Source organism: Conger conger, chromosome 19, assembly GCF_963514075.1.
Source record: "Conger conger chromosome 19, fConCon1.1, whole genome shotgun sequence".
Lineage (NCBI taxonomy): Eukaryota > Metazoa > Chordata > Actinopteri > Anguilliformes > Congridae > Conger > Conger conger.
Genome location: NC_083778.1, coordinates 15,096,112 through 15,116,664, shown reverse-complemented (window position 1 = coordinate 15,116,664; position 20,553 = coordinate 15,096,112). Strand labels below are relative to the sequence as shown.

Sequence of the window (20,553 nt, the reverse complement as noted above, 5' to 3'; positions counted from 1 at the left end):
CATGTACCTTAACCACTACGCTACAGGTCGCCTGCGCTACATTTGTGCGTGACAGTGCCCCACCCCCCCTGTCCCAGTCTGTGGTCTGCTGGAGGGCTGCAGTGGAGCCTGACCTCTGGGCAGATGGCAGCAGGGCGATGGTGTAAGCCTGCTAACGAGGAGGAAGTCCTCCCCCCCCCCCCTCACACAGCGGGAGGCTGAGTCACCCGCACGCCCCGCGGCAGCACAGCGGGAGATCAACCCTGTTACGTCACGTGCCACCGTCACGAGGCAGGGGGAGAGGCAGAGGGAGAGGGAGAGAGAGAGAGAGGGGGGGGAGAGAGAGAGAGAGAGGGGGGGAGAGGGAGAGAGAGGGGGGGAGAGGGAGAGAGAGGGGGGGAGAGGGAGAGAGAGGGGGGGGGGGAGGGAGAGAGAGGGGGGGAGAGGGAGAGGGGGGAGAGGGAGAGAGAGGGGGGAGAGGGAGAGAGAGGGGGGGAGAGGGAGAGGGAGAGAGGGGGGAGAGGGAGAGAGAGAGGGGGGGAGAGGGAGAGGGAGAGGGAGAGAGGGGGGAGAGGGAGAGGGGGGGAGAGGGAGAGGGGGGGAGAGGGAGAGGGAGAGAGGGGGGGGAGAGGGAGAGGGGGGGGAGAGGGAGAGGGGGGGAGAGGGAGAGGGAGAGCGGGGGGGGAGAGGGAGAGGGAGAGAGGGGGGGGAGAGGGAGAGAGGGGGGGGGGAGAGGGAGAGAGGGGGGGGAGAGGGGGGAGAGAGAGGGGGGAGAGGGAGAGGGAGAGTTCATGCTAATCATTTAAGTATTGTTCAATGTCAATTTTATGTTTTATATATATAAGCTTTGGCAATACAAACTGTAAAGTTTTGTCATGCCAATAAAGCAACTTGAATGGAATTGGGAGAGAGAGAGAAGGAGAGAGAAGGAGAGAAGGAGAGAAGGAGAGAAGGAGAGAGAGGGAGAGAGAGGGAGAGAGAGGGAGAGTGTGGGAGAGACGGGGAGCATCAGCCGGGTTACGTAACCTGACTAACACTCTGCCCTACACGTGCACTCAGAGAACAGGCACGCACACATGCACACACACAAACAGACACACTGTGCCCTCCGTGTGTTCTCAGAGAACACGCATGCACACATGTACACACACACACACACGCACACACGAACAGACACTCACACTTGTGCCCTCCATGTGTTCTCAGAGAACACGCGAGCACACATGTACGCACACATGAACACACACACTCCTGCCATCCACACACACTCGCCCACTTACACGCACACAGACACTCACACTCATACACACACTTGCGCTTGCTCACAGTCGCGCGCACACACACACACACAAACACACAAGTACATGCACAAAAACACGCACACGCATGCATGCACTCACGCTCACAAATGCACTGTCACATGGACACAGAAGAGTTCCCATAGCAACGCAGCCTGTGGGCTGGGGGAGGTGTGTCTGGGGCAGGTGGAGAGGACCAGGAGCTACAGTCTGCCTCCCCCTGAAAAGGTCAAACCCCCGCCGGATTAACCCACCCCCCCCCCCCCCCCCCCCCCTTACCACCCAAACCCTCAGCTGTTCTCAAACTGCCTCCACAACCAAAGCACTTTGGATTCTGCCTGTGGCTACTCCGGTTCAGAACGTCTGACAGGAAGCTGTTGCTATTCTTGGTCGGCGCATTGCCTGATGGGAACTGTAGTGTGATAACGGTCTCCGATAGGGTGTCCCTTTCCCCCTGAAGTGTGAAGCGGGTAGGGGCGGCCTCAAGACTGCCGTCCTCTCACTGTTTCCGGATGTCCTCAGGGATATCTGGAGATCTACATATCCTTGCTGAGGTCAGACAATTCAAAATAAGTGGGAATAGCTTTTTTAAAAAACTGTATAGTCTTTTCCCTAACATCAGCGGCGTTTGGGTTGACTTCATACGATACAGCCATATATACAAATATATCACTTTAGGATATGGAGTTTATATACATTTTTAAAGTGAATTGCTGTCAAATGTATCAAATTCAAATCGTTTTACAATACATTATATACGACAGTGTACAATATTCTGCAGTGTATTCCGTTTCCCAAAGGGGTTACTTCCACAAAAGAAAATAAATTGTTATTGTTTCAATTGACCAATCGGAGGGAGAAACCCGTCTATGAAAGTGGAGTGTGAACTTTGACCTGTTATCGCCCCGCTCTTGCAGACAAACATCTCTTATGAGTCCGCAGGACAGAGGGGGAGTGTGTGTCCTTTTAGGAGGGCGGGGAGTGTGTGTTCCTTTAGGAGGGGCGGGAGTGTGTGTTCCTTTAGGAGGGCGGGAGTGTATGTTCCTTTAGGAGGGCGGGAGTGTGTGTCCTTTTAGGAGGGCGGGAGTGTGTGTTCCCGTTTTGCACACCGTCCGCACATTACTGTCCTTCTCGCACGCCGGACTGTGTGGGCTCGACGCAGAAGTAATTATGTAAATGTGAACTGGCGAGGAGTGGGTTTGTAAAGATTCCTGCGTCTATAAAAAGCTTGTCTCGTCACGGCGCGATGACGCCTGTATCGATCTGAGCAAACAGCGCGGTGGAAAATGTAGCCGGCGTGATGTCACGGCAAACCTAAACACGCCAAAGGCCTGCAGCTGTGTGCTGTAGTGCACTTCCTTACTGGACGTCAGTCCGGTCACAAGTCCATACCTGTTCATGGACATACAGGTTTTTATTTATTTTTATATTATATCGTATACTACGTAAATAATAAAATGACATAAACCCCATATGTCAAGCAGTTCCGAGTTAGAGGTGTCTCTGCCTCGTTGCGATAGTTTTTTGTTTTGTTGTTGTTGCTGTGCGTCTGGTTGCTTTCCCCCCACAACATTGGACGTTAACTGCAGAACGCCCCCTCCATTTGAATCTAAAATGGATGCCAAGGATGTTTAGGTCCCGTACACATTTCTGCAGCTGCTTTTGTGCCGGCAGACCCAGTCAAAAACCGAGAGCCGCTTTTCCTCGGACTGTGAACTTTAAGCGGTCGTTCCCGGCGAGCTGAGACAGATCCCGCGGTCCTCATCCAGGGTTCTTTCCTCCCGGTTCCAGTCGGCCTTTCCGTTTCCCTCGCTCGATAGCGCTCAGCCGTTCTGGAGCGAAGTGGAAACTGGCTGTGGTTCATTTTGTAAATTCTTGTGTCTGGATTCACACTTGATTTTTTGCATTCACTCAATCTGGGGTTACTTAATGGCCTTCACACTGTGTTTATAAATTTAAAAATGTACTTTGTGGCCATAATAAATAGCCAAGCACTGAATACTTTTATTACTGATCTTGGTAGGGATCTTAATATAGCTGTGTTTACTATCAATCGTGGTCTGCTGGTGATTGCATTTTCCCGATTTTGGCAAATTCAATAAAAGATATTGATTCGTTATAGAGAAATTCATTAACCAATTCACTATAGATAAATTCACTTACAGATGGATTGGAAATGGACAAATTTGCAAACAGATAGATTGGATATAGACTAACAGACATAGATTGGCTGGCAAACTCACTAGCAGAATTGATATTGTCAAATTCATTGATGGACACAGTGGATAGAGCTAAATTCAGTAACAGACATTGTTTGGATATAATGAAATTCAGTAACAGACATTGTTTGGATATAGGGAAATTCAGTAACGGGCATACTTTGGCTGTGCTAACTACACTGAGCACTGCACCTCCAGGGGTGATGTGTTATTTAGGGGACAGCAGTTGAGCGTTGCGTGGTGAAACGCAGCGCTGGGTAACCGGGTGTAGGCAGCGGTGATGTGTTATTCAGGGGACAGCAGTTGAGCGTTGCGCGGTGTAACGCAGCGCTGGGTCACCGGGTGTAGGCAGCGGTGATGTGTTATTCAGGGGACAGCAGTTGAGCGTTGCGTGGTGAAACGCAGCGCTGGGTAACCAGGGCGTAGTGCTGGAGGTTTGGGCTTCCCCTCTGGGTCTCACGCTTCGGCGGGAAGGCGACTGAAGTGCGCGTTTGGTGAGCTGCACTGGAACAACCTCCCGCCTTTTAAACGGAGCGAGAGAGAAAACCGCCCTCTCTCTCTCCCCCTCCTCTGTAATCCGTTATGTAAGCCCCAGAACCTCCTGCACAGTGTGCCCCCACCGGTACGCGCCTATCAGCAGACCGGCTGCCTGATTACATAAGAGCACCTGATCCGGCGGTGTGGTGCGGGGGGAGGGGGGAGGGGGACTCAGACGGAGAGAGCCTCTGTTTTCCTCTCTCATCTTTCATCGGCTTACAGATTCGCCGTCCGTGAACCGCGGACGCTTTGGCATGGAGTGCTTATTCTCGTCTTTCAGAGAGGGAAGTTCAGGTCGTCCGTGTTGGCGTCGCCAACGTGTTAAACCTCAGGGTTTAGCAGTGGGCTGGCTGCCAGCTACACAGCTAACAGAAAAAATGATCATATTCTCTCTTTTTCTGTCAGTTGGGTACCTGTTAACGGCTGTCTGGGTTTGGGTGGTCGGCCCCAGGGAGACATGAGCAGCAAAGCTTTTGTACACAGCTTCTGTAAACAGCCGCTGCAGTTTGGTGATTTTAATTTTTCTGCCATAGCCGAAGACCTCCTGAAAATAGCCGCTGAAATGAGTGATCAGGGTAACTGATCGTGAGCAGATGCTGCATTTGGCAGAAAGCCCCAGGAAGGATGGTCTGTTGTGCAGGAACATTTTGAAAAGTAATACCCACACACTGCTGTGAACGCTCCGTGCGAGTATGTTTACTAAAGTGAGCGAGACTGTGTTCAGGTGACTAAGACCAAACTCGTCAAAACACGGTCTTGCTCAGTTTAATAAAGACATTCCTGGGGAGCATTCACAGCAGTGTGTGGTTATTACTTCATAACTTTACCTTCTTTTGTTTTTTTGTTTACCTGGCACCTATGCTGAATACTTTAAATGTGGACAAATCTGCAGTGCAGGACAGCCTCTGCTTCGAGATCCTGTGCAGGGGGGGGGCATTGGCCATGTGCCATTGGGTGCCATTTTGTTTTTTTCCCTCCTTTTTTCTGACTAAAGCCGATCTTCTCCCACGAGCGTCTCGCAGGGGTGGAGGAGTGGAGCGTAAACACACAGAAGAAGGGCCTTGCCCTCCTCTGCCAGCTGAGAGCAGGAGGTGCCCGTTCGGCGGAGTGCCCGCCAGGTTGTTTGTGTGTGTAGCTGCGTCTTCCCCCCGGTTGACTCCCCCCTCCTCCTCCTCCTCCTCAGGAGAAGAACCTGGACTGGTTCCCGCGCATGCGTGCCATGTCGCTGGTGAGCAGCGAGGGGGAGGGTGAGCAGAACGAGATCCGCTCGCTGCAGGACCGGCTGGACAGCACGCTGTCGCTGGTGTCGCTGCTGTCCACCCAGCTGGCCGAGCTCAAGGAGCAGGTGAGTGCCTCCTGCCACCTCCCTCCCTCCCCGTGCCTCACCTGTGTGTGTGTCCCGCACCCTCCACCTGTGTGTGTGCCCCGCTCCCTCCACCTGTGTGTGTGCCCCGCACCCTTCACCTGTGTGTGCCCCACTTCACCTGTGTGTGTGCCCCCCTGCTTCACCTGTGTGTGTGCCCCCCCGCTTCACCTGTGTGCCCCGCACGCTTCACCTGTGTGCCCCCCCGCTTCACCTGTGTGCCCCCCCGCTTCACCTGTGTGCCCCCCCCGCTTCACCTGTGCGTGCCCCACTTCACCTGTGTGTGCCCCACTTCACCTGTGTGTGCCCCACTTCACCTGTGTGTGTGCCCCGCCTGCTTTACCTGTGTGTGCTGACCGCTTCACCTGTGTGTGTGCCCCACTTCACCTGTGTGTGTGCCCCGCCTGCTTCACCTGTGTGTGTGCCCCGCACGTCAAACACAGGGGCTCTGCCCACATGTCAGTCTAACCCAGAGGCCCCGCCCACATGAGTCTAACACAGGGGCTCCACCCATATCCCACAGAGGCTCCGCCCACATCAAACAGATGCTCCTCCCACATGACTGTCTATCACAGCAGCTCCGCCCACATCTAACAGATGCTCCTCCCACATGACCATTAGCTCATCGTTCATCTGATCGCTGATTTTAAGAAGGCTCAACTACAGGACTAATAAAGAATAGCAAGCTGGCCTCGTGGGGGCAATATTAATTCGTCTTTACAACTTTAACTCACTTCGCTTCTGGATGTATAATGTTTACAGCAAGCCTACTTCGCTGAACGAACACAGTTAATCCAACTAAAGTAAAAACACAACTTTCACGGCCGTTGGAGTGTGAACTGTGTGCAGGCGGAAACTTATTTTTTTGTCGCTCTATGTATATATAGAATGCCTTGCTGCCATGCACAAAATGTACAGTTCCACCGTTTTCATGAGTTGATTGGCATGTCTCTGTGTGCCTGGGTTAAAAACAGACGCTGTTTGCAGGAAGGAACTCGCTCACTTTATCGAGCGTTCAGAGGCACTCTCCTGCCCCTCGTTCGTGCAGACTGGCGTCCTGTTCTCCTAACAATGCCTCTTTATCTCCCAACTTTCCAAAGTTTCTGAAAGCGCGTTCGCCGTCTGCCTGGCCCTGATCATTTTCCCAGAATGCCTCCTGGTGCACGCTCTGTCGCTAACGTTAGCACTGACGGCTGGCGTTGAGAGGTCCTGCCTCGCCCCTACTGTCATAGTTTATTTGTGGCTGTAGGACCGTGCGTCTTCGGTCTCGCCTTTGCTGTCCAGATGTGGCCATTTTGTCTTCTCTGTCCGGATGCGGCCATTTTGTCTTCTCTGTCCGGATGCGGCCATTTTGCCTACCCTGACTCTGCTCAGACTTTGTTCTCTGTACGTGAAGTACATGAATAAATACAAAGTGGTTCACGCCAGGAACTTAGTTTTGATACTGCCCCACGCGATACTGAGGAAATGGGCTCTTCCGGAATCTTCCGGGCTGTTTGGGGTGATTCGCGGCAGTGTCTTGAGTCTGCTGCATTGCAGGTCTCACTCAGCAACCCTGCAAGAGCCACAACATTAATTAACTTTGCCGTCGCTGAATTATTAAAGAGAAGGTCCCTGCGTGACCGGGCTTAATTAAAAAGGCGAGTTTCAGAGCCACTGCTTCCTCCACCACCGGAGACACAACAGGAGCTGAACCCCCCAAACACGCCCAGGAGCTGAACCCCCCAGAACGCCAAGGAGCTGAACCCCCAAAAACGCCCAGGAGCTGAAACCCCCAAACACGCCCAGGAGCTGTACCCCCCAAACACGCCCAGGAGCTGAACCCCCCAAACACGCCCAGGAGCTGAACCCCCCAAACACGCCCAGGAGCTGAACCCCCCAAACACGCCCAGGAGCTGAACCCCCCAAAACGCCAAGGAGCTGAACCCCCCAAAACGCCAAGGAGCTGAGCCCCACTTTTTCTCTGCAACACACGCCTTACACCCCGCTTTCTGGCTAAATCCATGGAGAATTACGGTCTCAGTGAAAGCAGTCCAGACCCTCATCTGCGGGTGCCAATTTGGGCCGAAGCCCTGTACATGTCCTGTACGAGGTGTGCCATTTTAGGGAGAGTCAGAGACTGGCTTTTCTGTCTTCAGGTCCTTTCCCACTCACCTCCTTCTCTTTCCATTCCCCCTCCTCTTCCTCTTCCTCTTCCCCCCCCCCCCCCCCCCCCCCCCCCCTGCGCTCCTCTCCCTCCTCTTCCTCCTTCCACAGATGACGGAGCAGAGGAAGAACAAGCAGAGGTTGGGCTTCCTGGGCCCCCCGCAGGTCAACCACCACATTTCGGCGCACTGAGGGCCCCCGGGGGAGACCGTCGCCAGGGTGACCGTCGCCAGGGTGACCGCGGCACCTCGGACACGGAGAGCGGCCCGGGAAGTGCCAATCACGCTGGGGTTTGGGCGGGGCGGGGCGGGTGGGCGCATGAAGTCATGATCCAGCCTCTTCGGGTTTGTCGTTTACTCATTAGCCGTGAGTGAGACACACAAGCTCGGACGTCGCAACACCTTCTGGAAAACGGCGATAACTCACCTTTCCTCGGTCAGGAAGGCCGATCCCGTGCCACTTAAAACAACCCTTTTTTTTCTTTCAACGTTTATGACACAAATGAGATTGTTCATTCCAGTATAAAGCGAGGGTTTTAGCTGCAGCTTCGCCAGTCTTTAAAATGATCGTAGCGACAGACATCCCTTTCCTGATTGGTCGGTTTGCACGTAAAGGGGAAAGAACTGGATTACTCAATTTTTTGCACTCTTTCAATGTAACTCAAAGTGTTTCTCAAAATTCAGTCCCCCTTTCTTCCTGGTTAAGCTCGGAAAGTTCCCATCTTATTTTTTGTTCCTTATTCCTCGGTATTAATAAACACATTTATATAATGCAAGGCAATCTACCACTAGGTCTACTGATGCAAAAGGCTGCACCATTTAATGTGTTTTTTTTTAAATGATGTATGTAGTTTATAATGTTAAAAGTGTATATTTTTTTAAATGTGTATCTATGTGGAATTAACTGGAAATATGTAATACCGTGTGTGCCTAATGTCTGTCGTGGCCCAGGATGTAGTATTAATGTTCACAAAACCGGCTCTAACACATGGACTATGCAAGGCATTTGGGTTCTTAACAGATCCTGGTGGTGTTTTAGTTTTTCTGCCAAAACGTCGTCTTCTTTCTCTTCAATTAACTCCGTGTTCAGTAACAGTGCGAACCCGGTGCCCCACAAATGCTGCTGGGTACCAGCGAAGTGCCATGTATTGCAGTTTTGTTGAAGTTGTGGTTTCGGCGCAAAAAGAAACGAATGCAAGCTTCGGCGCGGTTCCTGTTTTGAGAGGGTAATATGGTTCATCGGCTGAGTACGTATTATGATGTAGAGATGCACTGAGTCGCCTGTATTAGACCCAGAGCCTGGAAGGCTGGCTTTCGTGCCGGAGCCTGAGAACTGTGGCTTCTGCGACCCCTCGGTCACCTCGCGGTCTGACCGCCGTAACGCCACTCTGCATCCAGGAAGTGACCTTAACCGTGACTTATGACATCATCCGCGGGGGGTCAGGAAGACTGAGACTAAACCTCAAGCCGCACCAGAAGTCCCTTCTCCTTTATAAATAGCGTTCCCTTGGCATGGTTAACCACTTCTTTTTTGGGGGATATTTTTAATGTACAGAGGAAACTGTAACTCAATCCAGTGTTCAGAACAAACATTCCGATCGTTCATCTCGTTCGATTGACGCGCGGTCGGTTTCCAGGTCGTTATCGATAGCGACGAGGAGACGTCGTGATATTTACTGATTATGATTGACAGAGTAATCATAGGAACCTGGGAGCAGAAGAAAATGGCGTCTGGATCCGTGACTAAGAATTGATTGCTGCTCTGTGTCTGGGGCCTGTCCACAGTGTGGGCAGATGGAGATTCTGCACCAGCTTTGTACTGCAGCACTTTGGCATGTTATTGATGCAGCTCGGGGTGAGTGGCTGCATAAATGGGGAGAGGTGTGTGTGCGTGTGTGTGCGTGCGCATGTGTGTGTGTGTGGGGGGGGGGGGGCTTTTGGAGTTGAGAGGAGATTTGTGATAATAAAGAATGTTTTTGTCATCTTAGAATATCTGTCTGTGTGTTTGTGTGTTCCTTGCCCTTGTGTATTAAGGTTCAGCTTTGAGCTCGGGCTGACAGTCATGTTTGTGAGTGTGTGTGAGAGAGTATTTGTTTCCGTGTTTGTGTGCGTGCGTGTCTGTGTGTGTGTGTGAGTGCGCACGCTTGCGTGTGTGAGTATGTGTTTGTGTGTTTGTGTGTGTGTGTGTGTGTGTGCGCGTATGTGTGTGTGAATGCTTGTGAGTGCGTGCGTACGTCAGTGTGTGTGTGTGTGTCTGGTCTATAATTAGCTACTTTTTCAGACTCCGGTTGACACCAGAGAGGGAGGAAATCCAGATTGGTGGGGGACAGTAACACCAGGTCACAGCCAATCACTGCTGTCCCTACATGACCCTCCATCAGACACACACACACACTCTCTCACACACACACAAGCACACACACACACATACACACACAAGCACACACACACTCTCACACACACACACACACACACACACACACTGACACAGACACACACACGCTGGCACACCCACGTATACACACACACACTCACGGGCACACACGCACACACACTCACACACACGCACACAAACACACACGCACACACAAACACTCTCACAGTCAACATAGCCCAAAAATGCCTTTTTTTAAGCTATGTTGAGCTTGCATACCTACACATTGATGTTTTTATATCAGCCAGCAGTGAACTTTAGTTAATGAAATTGTGCCAAGACCGTATAGGAACTCTATTAGTTCACAGTGTTGGACTACGGAGAATATAAGAAACCTGCCACAGAATCCCGTTGTGCTGGGTTAGTGGAAACTAATTTCTGATTTCAATTTTGGGTGAACTACCCCTTTAAAGTGACGGAAGAATGTCAATCCAATTTATCAGAGAAATCAGAGAAATTGACTCTCTGCTCCGAGAAGCTCACTGGCCGGCTCTATCGCTCCGGGAAAGAAGAGTGAAAGTACTTCTATTCCTGACTTCCTTTGGATAAAAGTCACTGATAAATGATTGCAGTGCAGTGCAGTGTTTAGTGTCATGTCATGAGCTTAATTGTGGTCATGTCGAGTTTGTCCGGGTCATCTGGTGTTGGCGGTTGATTTTAAAGCCTCGTTCGATCAGTCGGCTTTGAATTGAGAAAGCGAACAGACCCCCCCAGTGGCATTCGGCCCCGCTCCCCTCACTGAATCAGGGTTGCGCTGTGGCACTGCATAGCAACTGTCAGACTTTCTCCACGTAAGCAGCGGGATTTAAACCGTGCGGAGCCAAGAGAACGCCTCTGTGGACGTCGCTCTGCGGAGCCGCTGGCGGTGATGAAGAGGCTGTAAATTTACCCGGCGGTGGGGGGGGGGGGGGGGGAGACCGTGCTTTCCCCCCCGCGCCCCGGACCGTCTGGCGGCAGCACGCACGTGACATGGGGGGGTGGGGGGGGGGGGTTTCTGTTTGCACCGTGGCAACCTGGGCCGCCGCCGCTGCTCTGGGAGTTGGGATTGGTCAGGATTGGTCGGGATTGGTCGGGATTGGTCGGGATTGGTCAGGATTGGTCAGGATTGGTCGGGATTGGTCGGGATTGGTCGGGATTGGTCGGGATTGGTCGGGATTGGTTGGGATTGGCGGTTTCTCAAACCGCTGACCTGTACGCACCACGTCTCAAATTGAAGGCAACTGCCGTGAAAGGCAGTATTTTCACTTTTTTGCCAAATCCACCAAAACTAAAACATTTGGGATCGACACTCATTTTTTCCAAACATTTCTAGGTGCCCTTAAAGACAAGCTGAAGTCTAAATTTCTCTCCACCCTTCAAAAGTCCCCCCGGAAGATTAGTTTCTCTGGTGGACATGTCTTGCTAGCGTAGATTCAGAACTGTAGAGAGTTGTGCGTGTGAAAGCCAGGGTTCGCACTTGAAGGTCATTTGGAACACCAAGCAAATCGTGAAGAAACTTTCCCACAATCTTTTCACGATTCACTAAACGTTTGGTTAAAAGTACAGAGGGTGACATGGTTGCAATTCCATAGCAAAGGACACGGGAAGTTGACCGTATTGCCTGCATGTTTATAATACTTTTATAATTAAAGGTGTCATATATTTTCACTCTGAATAGAAAAGAGTTGTGTGTGTGAACGGCAGGGTTCGCGTTTGAAGGTCACGTAGAACACCCCCCTCCCTTTGAAACTCACACTCCTCGCACATTTTATCTTGGACTCTTGTCTTCATTGAATTTAATCTGACTCACGCTCACAAGTTCACATTCGTTCTGCGGTGTGCGCGCGTGTGTGTGTGCGTGCGTCGACAGTGGTGGCCGTTCCGTTTGAGGTCACCGTTTGACGTCAGTCCGTGATTCAGAGAGTGAAGGAGTCTTCTGTTAGTGTTTGCCGAAGCCTTCGAAATTTCCATCTATAGAAACCTCACAGGAATCATGGTAGTGTCCCAAGATCTTGTGTCCTAAAATAATCTTACAGTTGTTGGGTTTTTTTTAAGAGGTGGCTGTTTAACAGCTCGTTTTGTGCGCCCAAGCAGGTGAAACTGGTGCCGAAGTGGAACCTGATGACTCAAGGACCTTAAAAGCTTTGTAATTAAGCTTGAGTTTGAAAATAGCACTCTGTATTTTGCATTGCTTGATGTTTCCAACATGGCGGAAAGAACCACAGGCTTCAAACTTGAGAATTTTAGTCATGAGCTTCACACAAACCACAACCAAATTTGAGCCTGCAATCTCAACCTACAATTCGCTGTTACAATTCACTGTGAATTAATATCGCAGTTCAACTATTGAATCAAAGTGTTTATTTTTTTTTTTTTTATGGCGATTGTGGAGTGTTACCCTGCTGGAAACCAAGGCTGGCATGATGCTTCCATCTGAAGTCTCATGGAGACATGCCTATGTCCAGAAGCACTCGGCATTTCAACGATCCACGCACAAGTTTATCTGGTGTCCTAGATCAGCCATAACTAGTCGAAGCGGCCACACTTCCCCCACAAAGCATGTCATGAACTGGGCCTCAGCCACAGAGTCCACCTCGAATGTGAAGAGGAGGGTCTTCAGAAATGTCTGCTCTTACTTGTATTTTTGCCATGTTTTTGTTCTTGCAGTGGCTGGCTTCGTACATAGCCAACATTGCGGTAGTGCTACGAGCTGGATATCGTGTCGCTGCTCTGAGCCCGGCGCTGTGTTGTCCGTCGCAGTACCCCCGTGCCTCTCCGCTCAGCGGGAGCTGCAGCTCGTTCTGTTCTGGCTGCAGACCAACAGCAGGCCCTTATTGGTCCCCCGGGCGCTGGACTGTTGCACAGACACCCCCCCCTTCCCCCGGATTTCGGGAGGATCAGAGAACCGGACGAGCCCGATCCCTGTCGCAGAGGGGTCGGTGGATCCACACCCCGTCTGCTTTTAGATCACCGACGGGCCAGCCAGACGGATGCGTGACAGAGCGCTGTTCCAAATAGTTCACCCCCCCTCCCCCCCCCCCCCAGAGCAGTTACTGCCCCACAGAGCAGTTACACCCCCAGAGCACAGTTACTGCCCCCCAGAGCTGCTTTCTGTTCTACCAAAACTGTTCCTTTTTACATAAGCTTGTCTCAGAAATGGCCCTGAGTACTCAGTTGTCAGTATGTGTCTGTCGTCTGTGAAAGTGTTCACTTTCCAGCTCATAGATAGGCTAAATAGAAAACGTTAATTATTTTCATCATATTCAATATGCATGTGTTCAGTGACAACAACAAGGGTCACAAAAAAAAGTTGTCCCTGAATCATTATTTTTAAAAGTAAGGGTCTCCTATCAAAAGCCACGTGACCACCGTAAATATGAGTTTATGGTTGTTCTGTGCCTTTTTGTCACACTTTTTGCAATACTTACAGTTCATAATGAGAAAAATGGGCAATAGACAAATTAAGACAAAATGGAAAGCACTTTTTTTTAATGTGTCGATCCTGTCAATACTGTAGATGTGTACAAAAATAACGGCCAGTGCTCTCCAACACGGTGCCATGAAGGGCCGTGTGTATGCTGGTTTTGATTCCAGCCTCAGATCAGGATTATATAAATACTTTGTTTGCCGAATTAGGGCTGTACATAATGTATAAAGTGAAATGGTTATTTGCGTTGTCTAAATCACACCTGTTGCTTCAATTCGATATTCTAATGCAGATGGCCGAATGAGTAATTGGAATCAGTTATGCGGTAGCATTAATGGGCTGGAATGAAAACATGCATACACACGGCTCTCCGTGGCAACCGGTTAGAGACCACTCCAGTCAGCAGAACTTTCAGCGGAATAAAAGGTTAAAGGTCATCTCATTGCTCCCCCTCTTTAGATTCCATTCGTTCCTGATGGCATCACAGGCATTTAGAACACACACATTTTTACACAGTGCCCATGTACACCGCTGAATACATACTGAAGCAAAATGCAGGGCAAGTAGCTTGCTCAAGTGTACAATGGCAGTGTCCTGCCTTGTAATCAAACCCGCGGCCATTTAGTTACAAGTCGATTTCCCCAACTGTCCTACCCTGCTGCTCCTCTGCCATACTCACAAATAAACTTATATAAAATATACGAGAGGGCACAAATAAAATAAGAATACCATTCTGTCTCTTTCCCTGACAGAAATGGCACAAACTGAGAATACAAGGAAATAAAATGCATCATCGATATATTGCAACACATCCCCATGCACTGCCAATTATTCCAGTAATACATAAAACCAATAATGCGCTTTCAGATATCACAAAAATATAGATTTATATAGATGTATTTCTCATCGTATTTTCCAAAATCACATGAAAAAATAGCATGCTGCTGACATATACCTGAGGTATACAATTTTATACGTAAGAATGCGTGTAGTGTAAGACGTATAATTAAACTTTATCAAGTTTGCTTAATATACCGTTCTTTCGCATTGGATTTTGACTTGGGTGTCCACATAACACATGGACAGTATTTTGCAGTGTACTCCATTCCAGTAAAGGCTGCATCTGGAGCAAAGTGCGGTGAAACCGGACAAAATGGCGGTCTGGGACGAGACATGTATTTTCCCACGCTCCAGAGAGGGTCGGTTTTTAGAGAAACCAACGTGCATCACACACGAGTCGAGTCTTTTACTGATTTGAAGATGGGTAAAAGATCTCAAACGGGTATGTTAAAGATGCAGTGTAGGCCCTGCCATGGTACAGTAGGTCTAGAAGTCCAATGAGTCCAGTTGGCCTGACTGAAGCATTCTGTCCTGCGGCCTCTCCTCTCAGCTCCTCCCAGATAGACAACCGAGCGTTTGGTACATAACTGCCTTGAATGTATTTGTCTTTGGAAGCAATTTCTGCTTTAGCACGGGCGTCTACGAGTTAACTAAAAGCAAAAAAGGCAAAACCTTTACAAAAAAAAAAAATTGGTTGGTATAGAAAAATTGTAAAAACGCACCGAAAAAAACTCATCTCCGAAAAGGAGTGCCTGGAGCTCAGATACGGCACACAAACAAGTCTTGGAGGGGGGCGGGGGACGGACGGACGGACGGACGAGGGGCTTCCCTCTGAGCCCCGCCCGCGCCCCTAAACCTTCTGCCACTGGCGCACGGAGGGTGACTCCTGGAGCCCCACGAAGAACACCTGGTACCTGTGCTTCCACATGATGAAGGTGGCCGCCAGGCACACCAGCGCCTGGGCCAGGTTGAGCAGGATCTGCAGCAGGAAGTACAGCTTGAGCGTGCCGGTGATGGAGCTGCAGTCGCCCGCGTCCGCGTACAGGAAGGTGCGGCCGATGGGGTCCTCGGGCTCCAGGGTGCACCTGCAGTCGCCGCCCTGCTCCGCGCAGGTGAAGGCGCTCACCTGCCCGTGGTGGTGCACGGCGAAGGACAGGGCCAGCAGGGACAGCACCATGGCCAGGGTGCACAACAGGAAGTACAGCAGCTGTGTGGGGGGGGAGGTAAGAGCGGTTACGTCCCCCCGCCCCGGGTGAGGAAGTGGCCCTAACCCCACTGCTCCTGACGAGCTGACTGGTAGCTTGCATGGCAGCCTTTAACCATTGATGTTTTTGTGTGTTTGTGTGTGTTGTGTGTGTGTGAATGGGTTAATGCGGTATTAATTTTGACTGACTTAAAGTAAGATTAGATATTGGTGCTTCTCAGTATTGGTTGATTGATTTTAGCTTTTTGGAAATGGAACATCAGGGGCATCATTTCAGTTTGAAAATGGAGGGGGAGGCGGGCACACAGGGATATTCTGAGTGTAGGTGGGGGGCTTTATATTAGGTGGATGTCATGTTACAGCTGTGTGTAAAGTGTCAACCCCCCCCCCATCGTGGAGATTGTGCCAATGCTGGAAGTATAAACGTGCATTATGAAAAATATATTCATAACGTATTTGTAACGTTTTGCAGTATAGGCTGCTCGTTTCGTTGCAGTGACTGAGAGCAGAGCGGCAGTGCCAGACCCAAGCGCTAGCTCGGACCCAGACGCGTTTTCTCCCTCACCTTGGCAACGAACTGCAGGGACGTCTTCTCGTCCGCGAGGTACGTGACGCAGTACAGGACGAACCCCAGCAGGGATACCAGGCAGACCTGCGGCGAGCGAAACAGTCGGGTTTAAAAACAGAACAGGTCCCCCGCCACCATTATTGTTTTTACACCGGATCCACATCCTTCATTATTATTTTAACACGCTCACTGATTCGTAATGTAACACAAATCTTAGTGAATAGAAACGTCGTGGTGAAATTAAACGAAAGCGACACAAGTCGTGTTTTCATCCGGCGCGGCCAAAATGGTAATTACAAAACGGGCGAAGCATGCCACCAGGATTCTGGTAATATGACTGCACCCACTGATTTAGTTAATTTATCTTCTTAATTTATGGTTGTGTCTCGTTCTCTTGTTTGTGAGGAGCTTCACGAGGTCATAATGTATGCTGTGTAAAACGGTAATGACTCAGCATCTGCTAATTTAATTACTGCCATAACAAATTGAACCCCCCACCCCCTTCCCACCCCATAAGAAGACTCTATGGGCTGCTCCGGTCTTGTGACTAGCATGCAGTTTCTAATCTGATTGTTGTTCTTGGGCTGTTTACGCAGCTGTCGCTCGTCTTGTCGTGTCTTGTGAGAGCCAAACTCGGGTGATCGCGCGGGGTGTTCCACAGTTGCTTCCTCTTACGCAAGCGGAGTCTGGAGTGAGACTTATTTATTGATGTATTTATTTATAGTCCCGATAGGCTATGTCAATAAATATTTATAGGCCCTTACGACAATGAAATATGCTGTTAATACTATTCAATTATAAATATATTCTCAAAATATTGCAACACTTCTCAAAATTTGTGTAAATATGAAATGCATTTCTGCTTTCAGTCATACATACTTTGTGAAATATTACAAATGATATTGTTGCATATAAACAATATATTGCAAATGTGTTCGTACTTCCTTATGGGGAAACTGAATGAGTGCAGTTTTTAATGTTTACCGTATAGTCCTAATAGGAGCCAGACAGGGGGTGGAGTTTGGGTCAGTCTTATCTGAACACGGTACAGCTCCTGTGTTTCAGGCACAGTTCCACTGCAGGTGCTGCAGGTTTAAATCCCAGGGGAGGTCAGTGCTGCTGAACCCTTCGGCACGGTTGATAGTTTCGACAGCACGTCTGAGCCCATTTTACGAACATCTCACTCGAATCGCGCAAAGCAGATTTCATTTTCCCTTTAAGGAAAGGCTGGCTGTTAGCAGTTGTCACCCCGGTAAATTACTATGTTTTAGTGGATTTTACCATCTAGCATCTTGGTGCCATTTTCTCATTTCTGGATGCTGCAAATTCAACAAGAGACTGCCACACGCTGCAATGGGATGAATCCTGATTGGGGTAAAATTATACCAAATGTAACGTCTGACCGTTTCCCCGAAGTCAGTGTCTTCTAAACGCAAGCTCCACGTGCAAAAAGAGGTGATGGGCTCCATCTATGTTTCATCCATCCAATGTTTCTGACCAGTGTCGCCAAAACACGTATGTGTGAGCACAGGGAGCAAAGAGAACCTTGTGACAGGAAGTGCAGTCCAATATTTCCTTTTTAGACTTCCACCTTAATGGGCCTTGGGTCTGACAGAATGGAGAAGAATCTGGGTTTACTGAGGTGAACCGCTTTCTTCTCGGTGTACCGATCTGCCCCCGGGCGTTTAAGCCCAACAGCACGGCAGCTTTGAGCGAACAGCGCGGGGGGTTGGGCAGCGTATAATTAGCCTAGCATCGCTCCGGGAAGACGGAGCTGCCATTTTGGCATATTAAAAACATTTTATCCTCTCTGCAGTACATCATGGAGGTTATAAATACCTCCATGCCGACTGTAGCGCGGAAAGCTGTTATTTCATTCTTTAAATGAGTCATGAGCCGGGATCCAGTCAATCATCGTTTTTTTCTCAACTTTCACTGAGAATTTAAAGGACAGAAAACATTTTTCCTTCACAAGTTTAGTGGTGACTAAAAAAAAAAAACTTGCCAAACTGAGTTTGAAAAGAAAGAATGTCACATTTGCGTTTACTTGGAAGTTAAAGGTGCAATAGGTCATTTTAGGACTTCTAACGGTCAATAGAGGAATTGCAGCAACAAACACCTTCAAACCACAACACTGTTTATCCCTCCGCCTTCTCTGTGAACACGTTGTCGTTGAAATGCCATTGGCTGTGGCAATTAGAACAAATTTTCAACCAATGAGCTTGAATTATTGTACAGCTATACGATGTTTTGGTACAGAGTACCGGCCGGTCAACTGTATATTTTGAAACCAGAATTTAAGGACTACGAACACAGGCAGAGGGTGTCAACTTGTCAGTGAGCCTTTTACAATGGTCTTGTAGCAATGTTTTAACACAAAAATCTTACCTATTCTACCTTTAATGACTGATTTTGATTGAATACAGTCCATGGACTTGGTGGGTTTGTGACCCCTTGCCTTCAATGACAGAATAAATGTCATGTTTTTAACTGCGGGGAGGCCTAAGGGCTGGGCCTGTTGATTCTGTAAACATCTTGTCATTTGTTCATAGCCACAGTACAGTGTAGTACAATTGATGTCAGCCCATTGGCTAAATTCACTCTGGTTTGTGAACCATTGGTTTTTGATGGCACAAATGCAGTAAGACCCTGAAATTCTCTGATTTGTTTAGGGCTGTTGTTGAGCACCCCCTCACTAAAATCAACTCGAACTCAAAACCGGCCAGTTTCCATTTCTGTCGCATAAATAACACGGTTCTGAAGAGGAAGAAAAAGAAAGTTAAATATACGTGGCCAATCGGGTTAAAGATGGGTTGGCCCAAGGTTGCTAAGCAATCCTTCAAAAATAGAACGTGCCCACCTGTTGCAGCAGGGTAGCTGCCTGGCGTGTTTGGACCGGGAAACGTGTATCCTGCCGGCAACTAGACGGTGTCATGTTTTGGTCTGGATATCCGTTTTGTGTGTTTGTGTTTACCGCTCACAAAACCGAACACGACTATGGAAATGGAGACCCTCTCTTGCTCGTTGGGTAGAGTGAAACACCGTGACCTCAAACTCAGAACACCAACAGGTCGATCGCGAGTGCAGTTCCGTCGATAGTTTCCGTAAGTGCGGCGCACGGGGGGGTCAGTTTTGGGTTATTTTCCCCCCGGTCTTGGGCGTAGAGCGTGAACGCGAGCTGTTTGTGTGGAGGCTTTGACACATGCATATTCTCCCGTGGGTATTTTTGGCCTCGGGGAAGCGGGGCATGCAGTCATGCAGACACTCCCGACAGCGAGAGAGCGAGAGAGAGAGAGAGAGAGAGAGAGAGAGAATGTCACAGGAGGACGTGCGGAGGACAAAGAGAGGAAAGTAGGAAAGGAGAGGTGGAACGGAGGGGCACAAAGATAGGAGAAAAGGGGGAGGAAAGGGGGAAACGAAGAAAGACGGAGAAGGGAGGTGGAGAGGAGGAGGAGGGGGGGGCCTCCTTAAGCTTACGATGATTCCGGCCCAGTGCGGGGTCTCCCTGGCCAGCAGGGAGGGGCTGAGGCTGCTCATGATGAAGGCCAGCGCTGCCACGGCGACGCCCAGCACCAGCTGCAAAATGGCCACCAGCAGCGGGAAGCGGCAGCCGAGGCAGGTGTGGCGGTCCGCCCGGGCGGCGGCCTTCCCCTCCGGCCCGCCGGCCGCCTTGCCCTTCGCGTCTGTCGCCTTCGTCTCCGGGCCTTCGCCGGCCTGCTTCTTCTCCTCCATTCCTGCTGTCGACGGTCTGCTCCTCTGCGCCCGCTACCTCTCCTATCCTCTCTCTCCGGCGTCTCCTCCCAAACTGGCTGCCTCAACACATAGCCACCACCCCCCCCTCCCCTCCCCTCCCCTCCCCACCCCAAATGGCTGCCCCCCTCCAGGCTCAGCCCAGAAACCAACCGCTGCTGTTTGGAAAGGAGAGAAGGCTCTGAACTAATATGGAAAACATTCCGGAGTGGAATCCAGGACCTGCCTCAGAGCCGCATTTAGAGCAGGGCGCAGAGGAAGGGGGTGCGGCGGACTGAGGGGGGACTCCGGCACACAACGCGCAGGGCGGGAATCAGTGGCCCGGGCCGAAAGGACGCCGGAATGGGGCCTGTTTCCATGGGAAACGTGGGGAGGCCTCCACTTCGCCTGCGGGCGCGCACAAGCTCGGTTGTGTCGGCTCCCGCACCCTGTGTGTGTGTGTGTGTGTGTGTGTGTGTGCGTGCGTGCGGGGAGGGGAGGTCACATGACTATTACAACACCTAAATGTGATCCAGAATCATGTGAGGGCTTAAGCCGTTATCTCATGTGATCAAACATATGTGCAATATCGAGAGCCGTTTGAGTTAGATTCTTCCCCCGCATTTGCGGTCAACTTCCTAACCTTTGTTTTGTTTTGTTTTTAGTTTTGGTTTGGGCTACTCATAAACATGCGTCGTACAGTATACTGTACAGATTATTTTTAACGAATTTACATATTATCGCCTAAAGTATTTCCCAATTTTCATCAGATTAAAAAAAAATGTTTTTATATGTACACAGTAAGCCGTTTCTTTTGTTAGAAATGCGGTAA

The 20,553-nt window shown here is 50.0% G+C and overlaps 2 protein-coding genes across 2 annotated transcripts in view; one reads left to right on the top strand and one right to left on the bottom strand.

The window, feature by feature from the left end:
* itpr2 (inositol 1,4,5-trisphosphate receptor, type 2) overlaps window positions 1–7,807 on the top strand; it is a 77,872-nt gene extending 70,065 nt beyond the window's left edge. The window contains exons 55-56 of the mRNA XM_061229042.1: window positions 5,217–5,378; window positions 7,653–7,807. Coding sequence (XP_061085026.1) covers window positions 5,217–5,378; window positions 7,653–7,733 — 243 coding nt within the window. The 3' untranslated portion in view covers window positions 7,734–7,807. The remainder of the gene's footprint in view (window positions 1–5,216; window positions 5,379–7,652) is intronic.
* Window positions 7,808–13,414: 5,607 nt separating this feature from the next.
* Window positions 13,415–19,800, bottom strand: sspn (sarcospan (Kras oncogene-associated gene)). The gene is made up of 3 exons (XM_061229540.1): window positions 19,470–19,800; window positions 15,990–16,076; window positions 13,415–15,427 (listed from the first exon to the last, which is right to left on the bottom strand). Exons 1-3 carry the CDS (start codon window positions 19,722–19,724, stop codon window positions 15,071–15,073), a joined length of 699 nt encoding a protein of 232 aa, XP_061085524.1. The 5' UTR covers window positions 19,725–19,800; the 3' UTR covers window positions 13,415–15,070.
* Window positions 19,801–20,553: the final 753 nt, after the last annotated feature.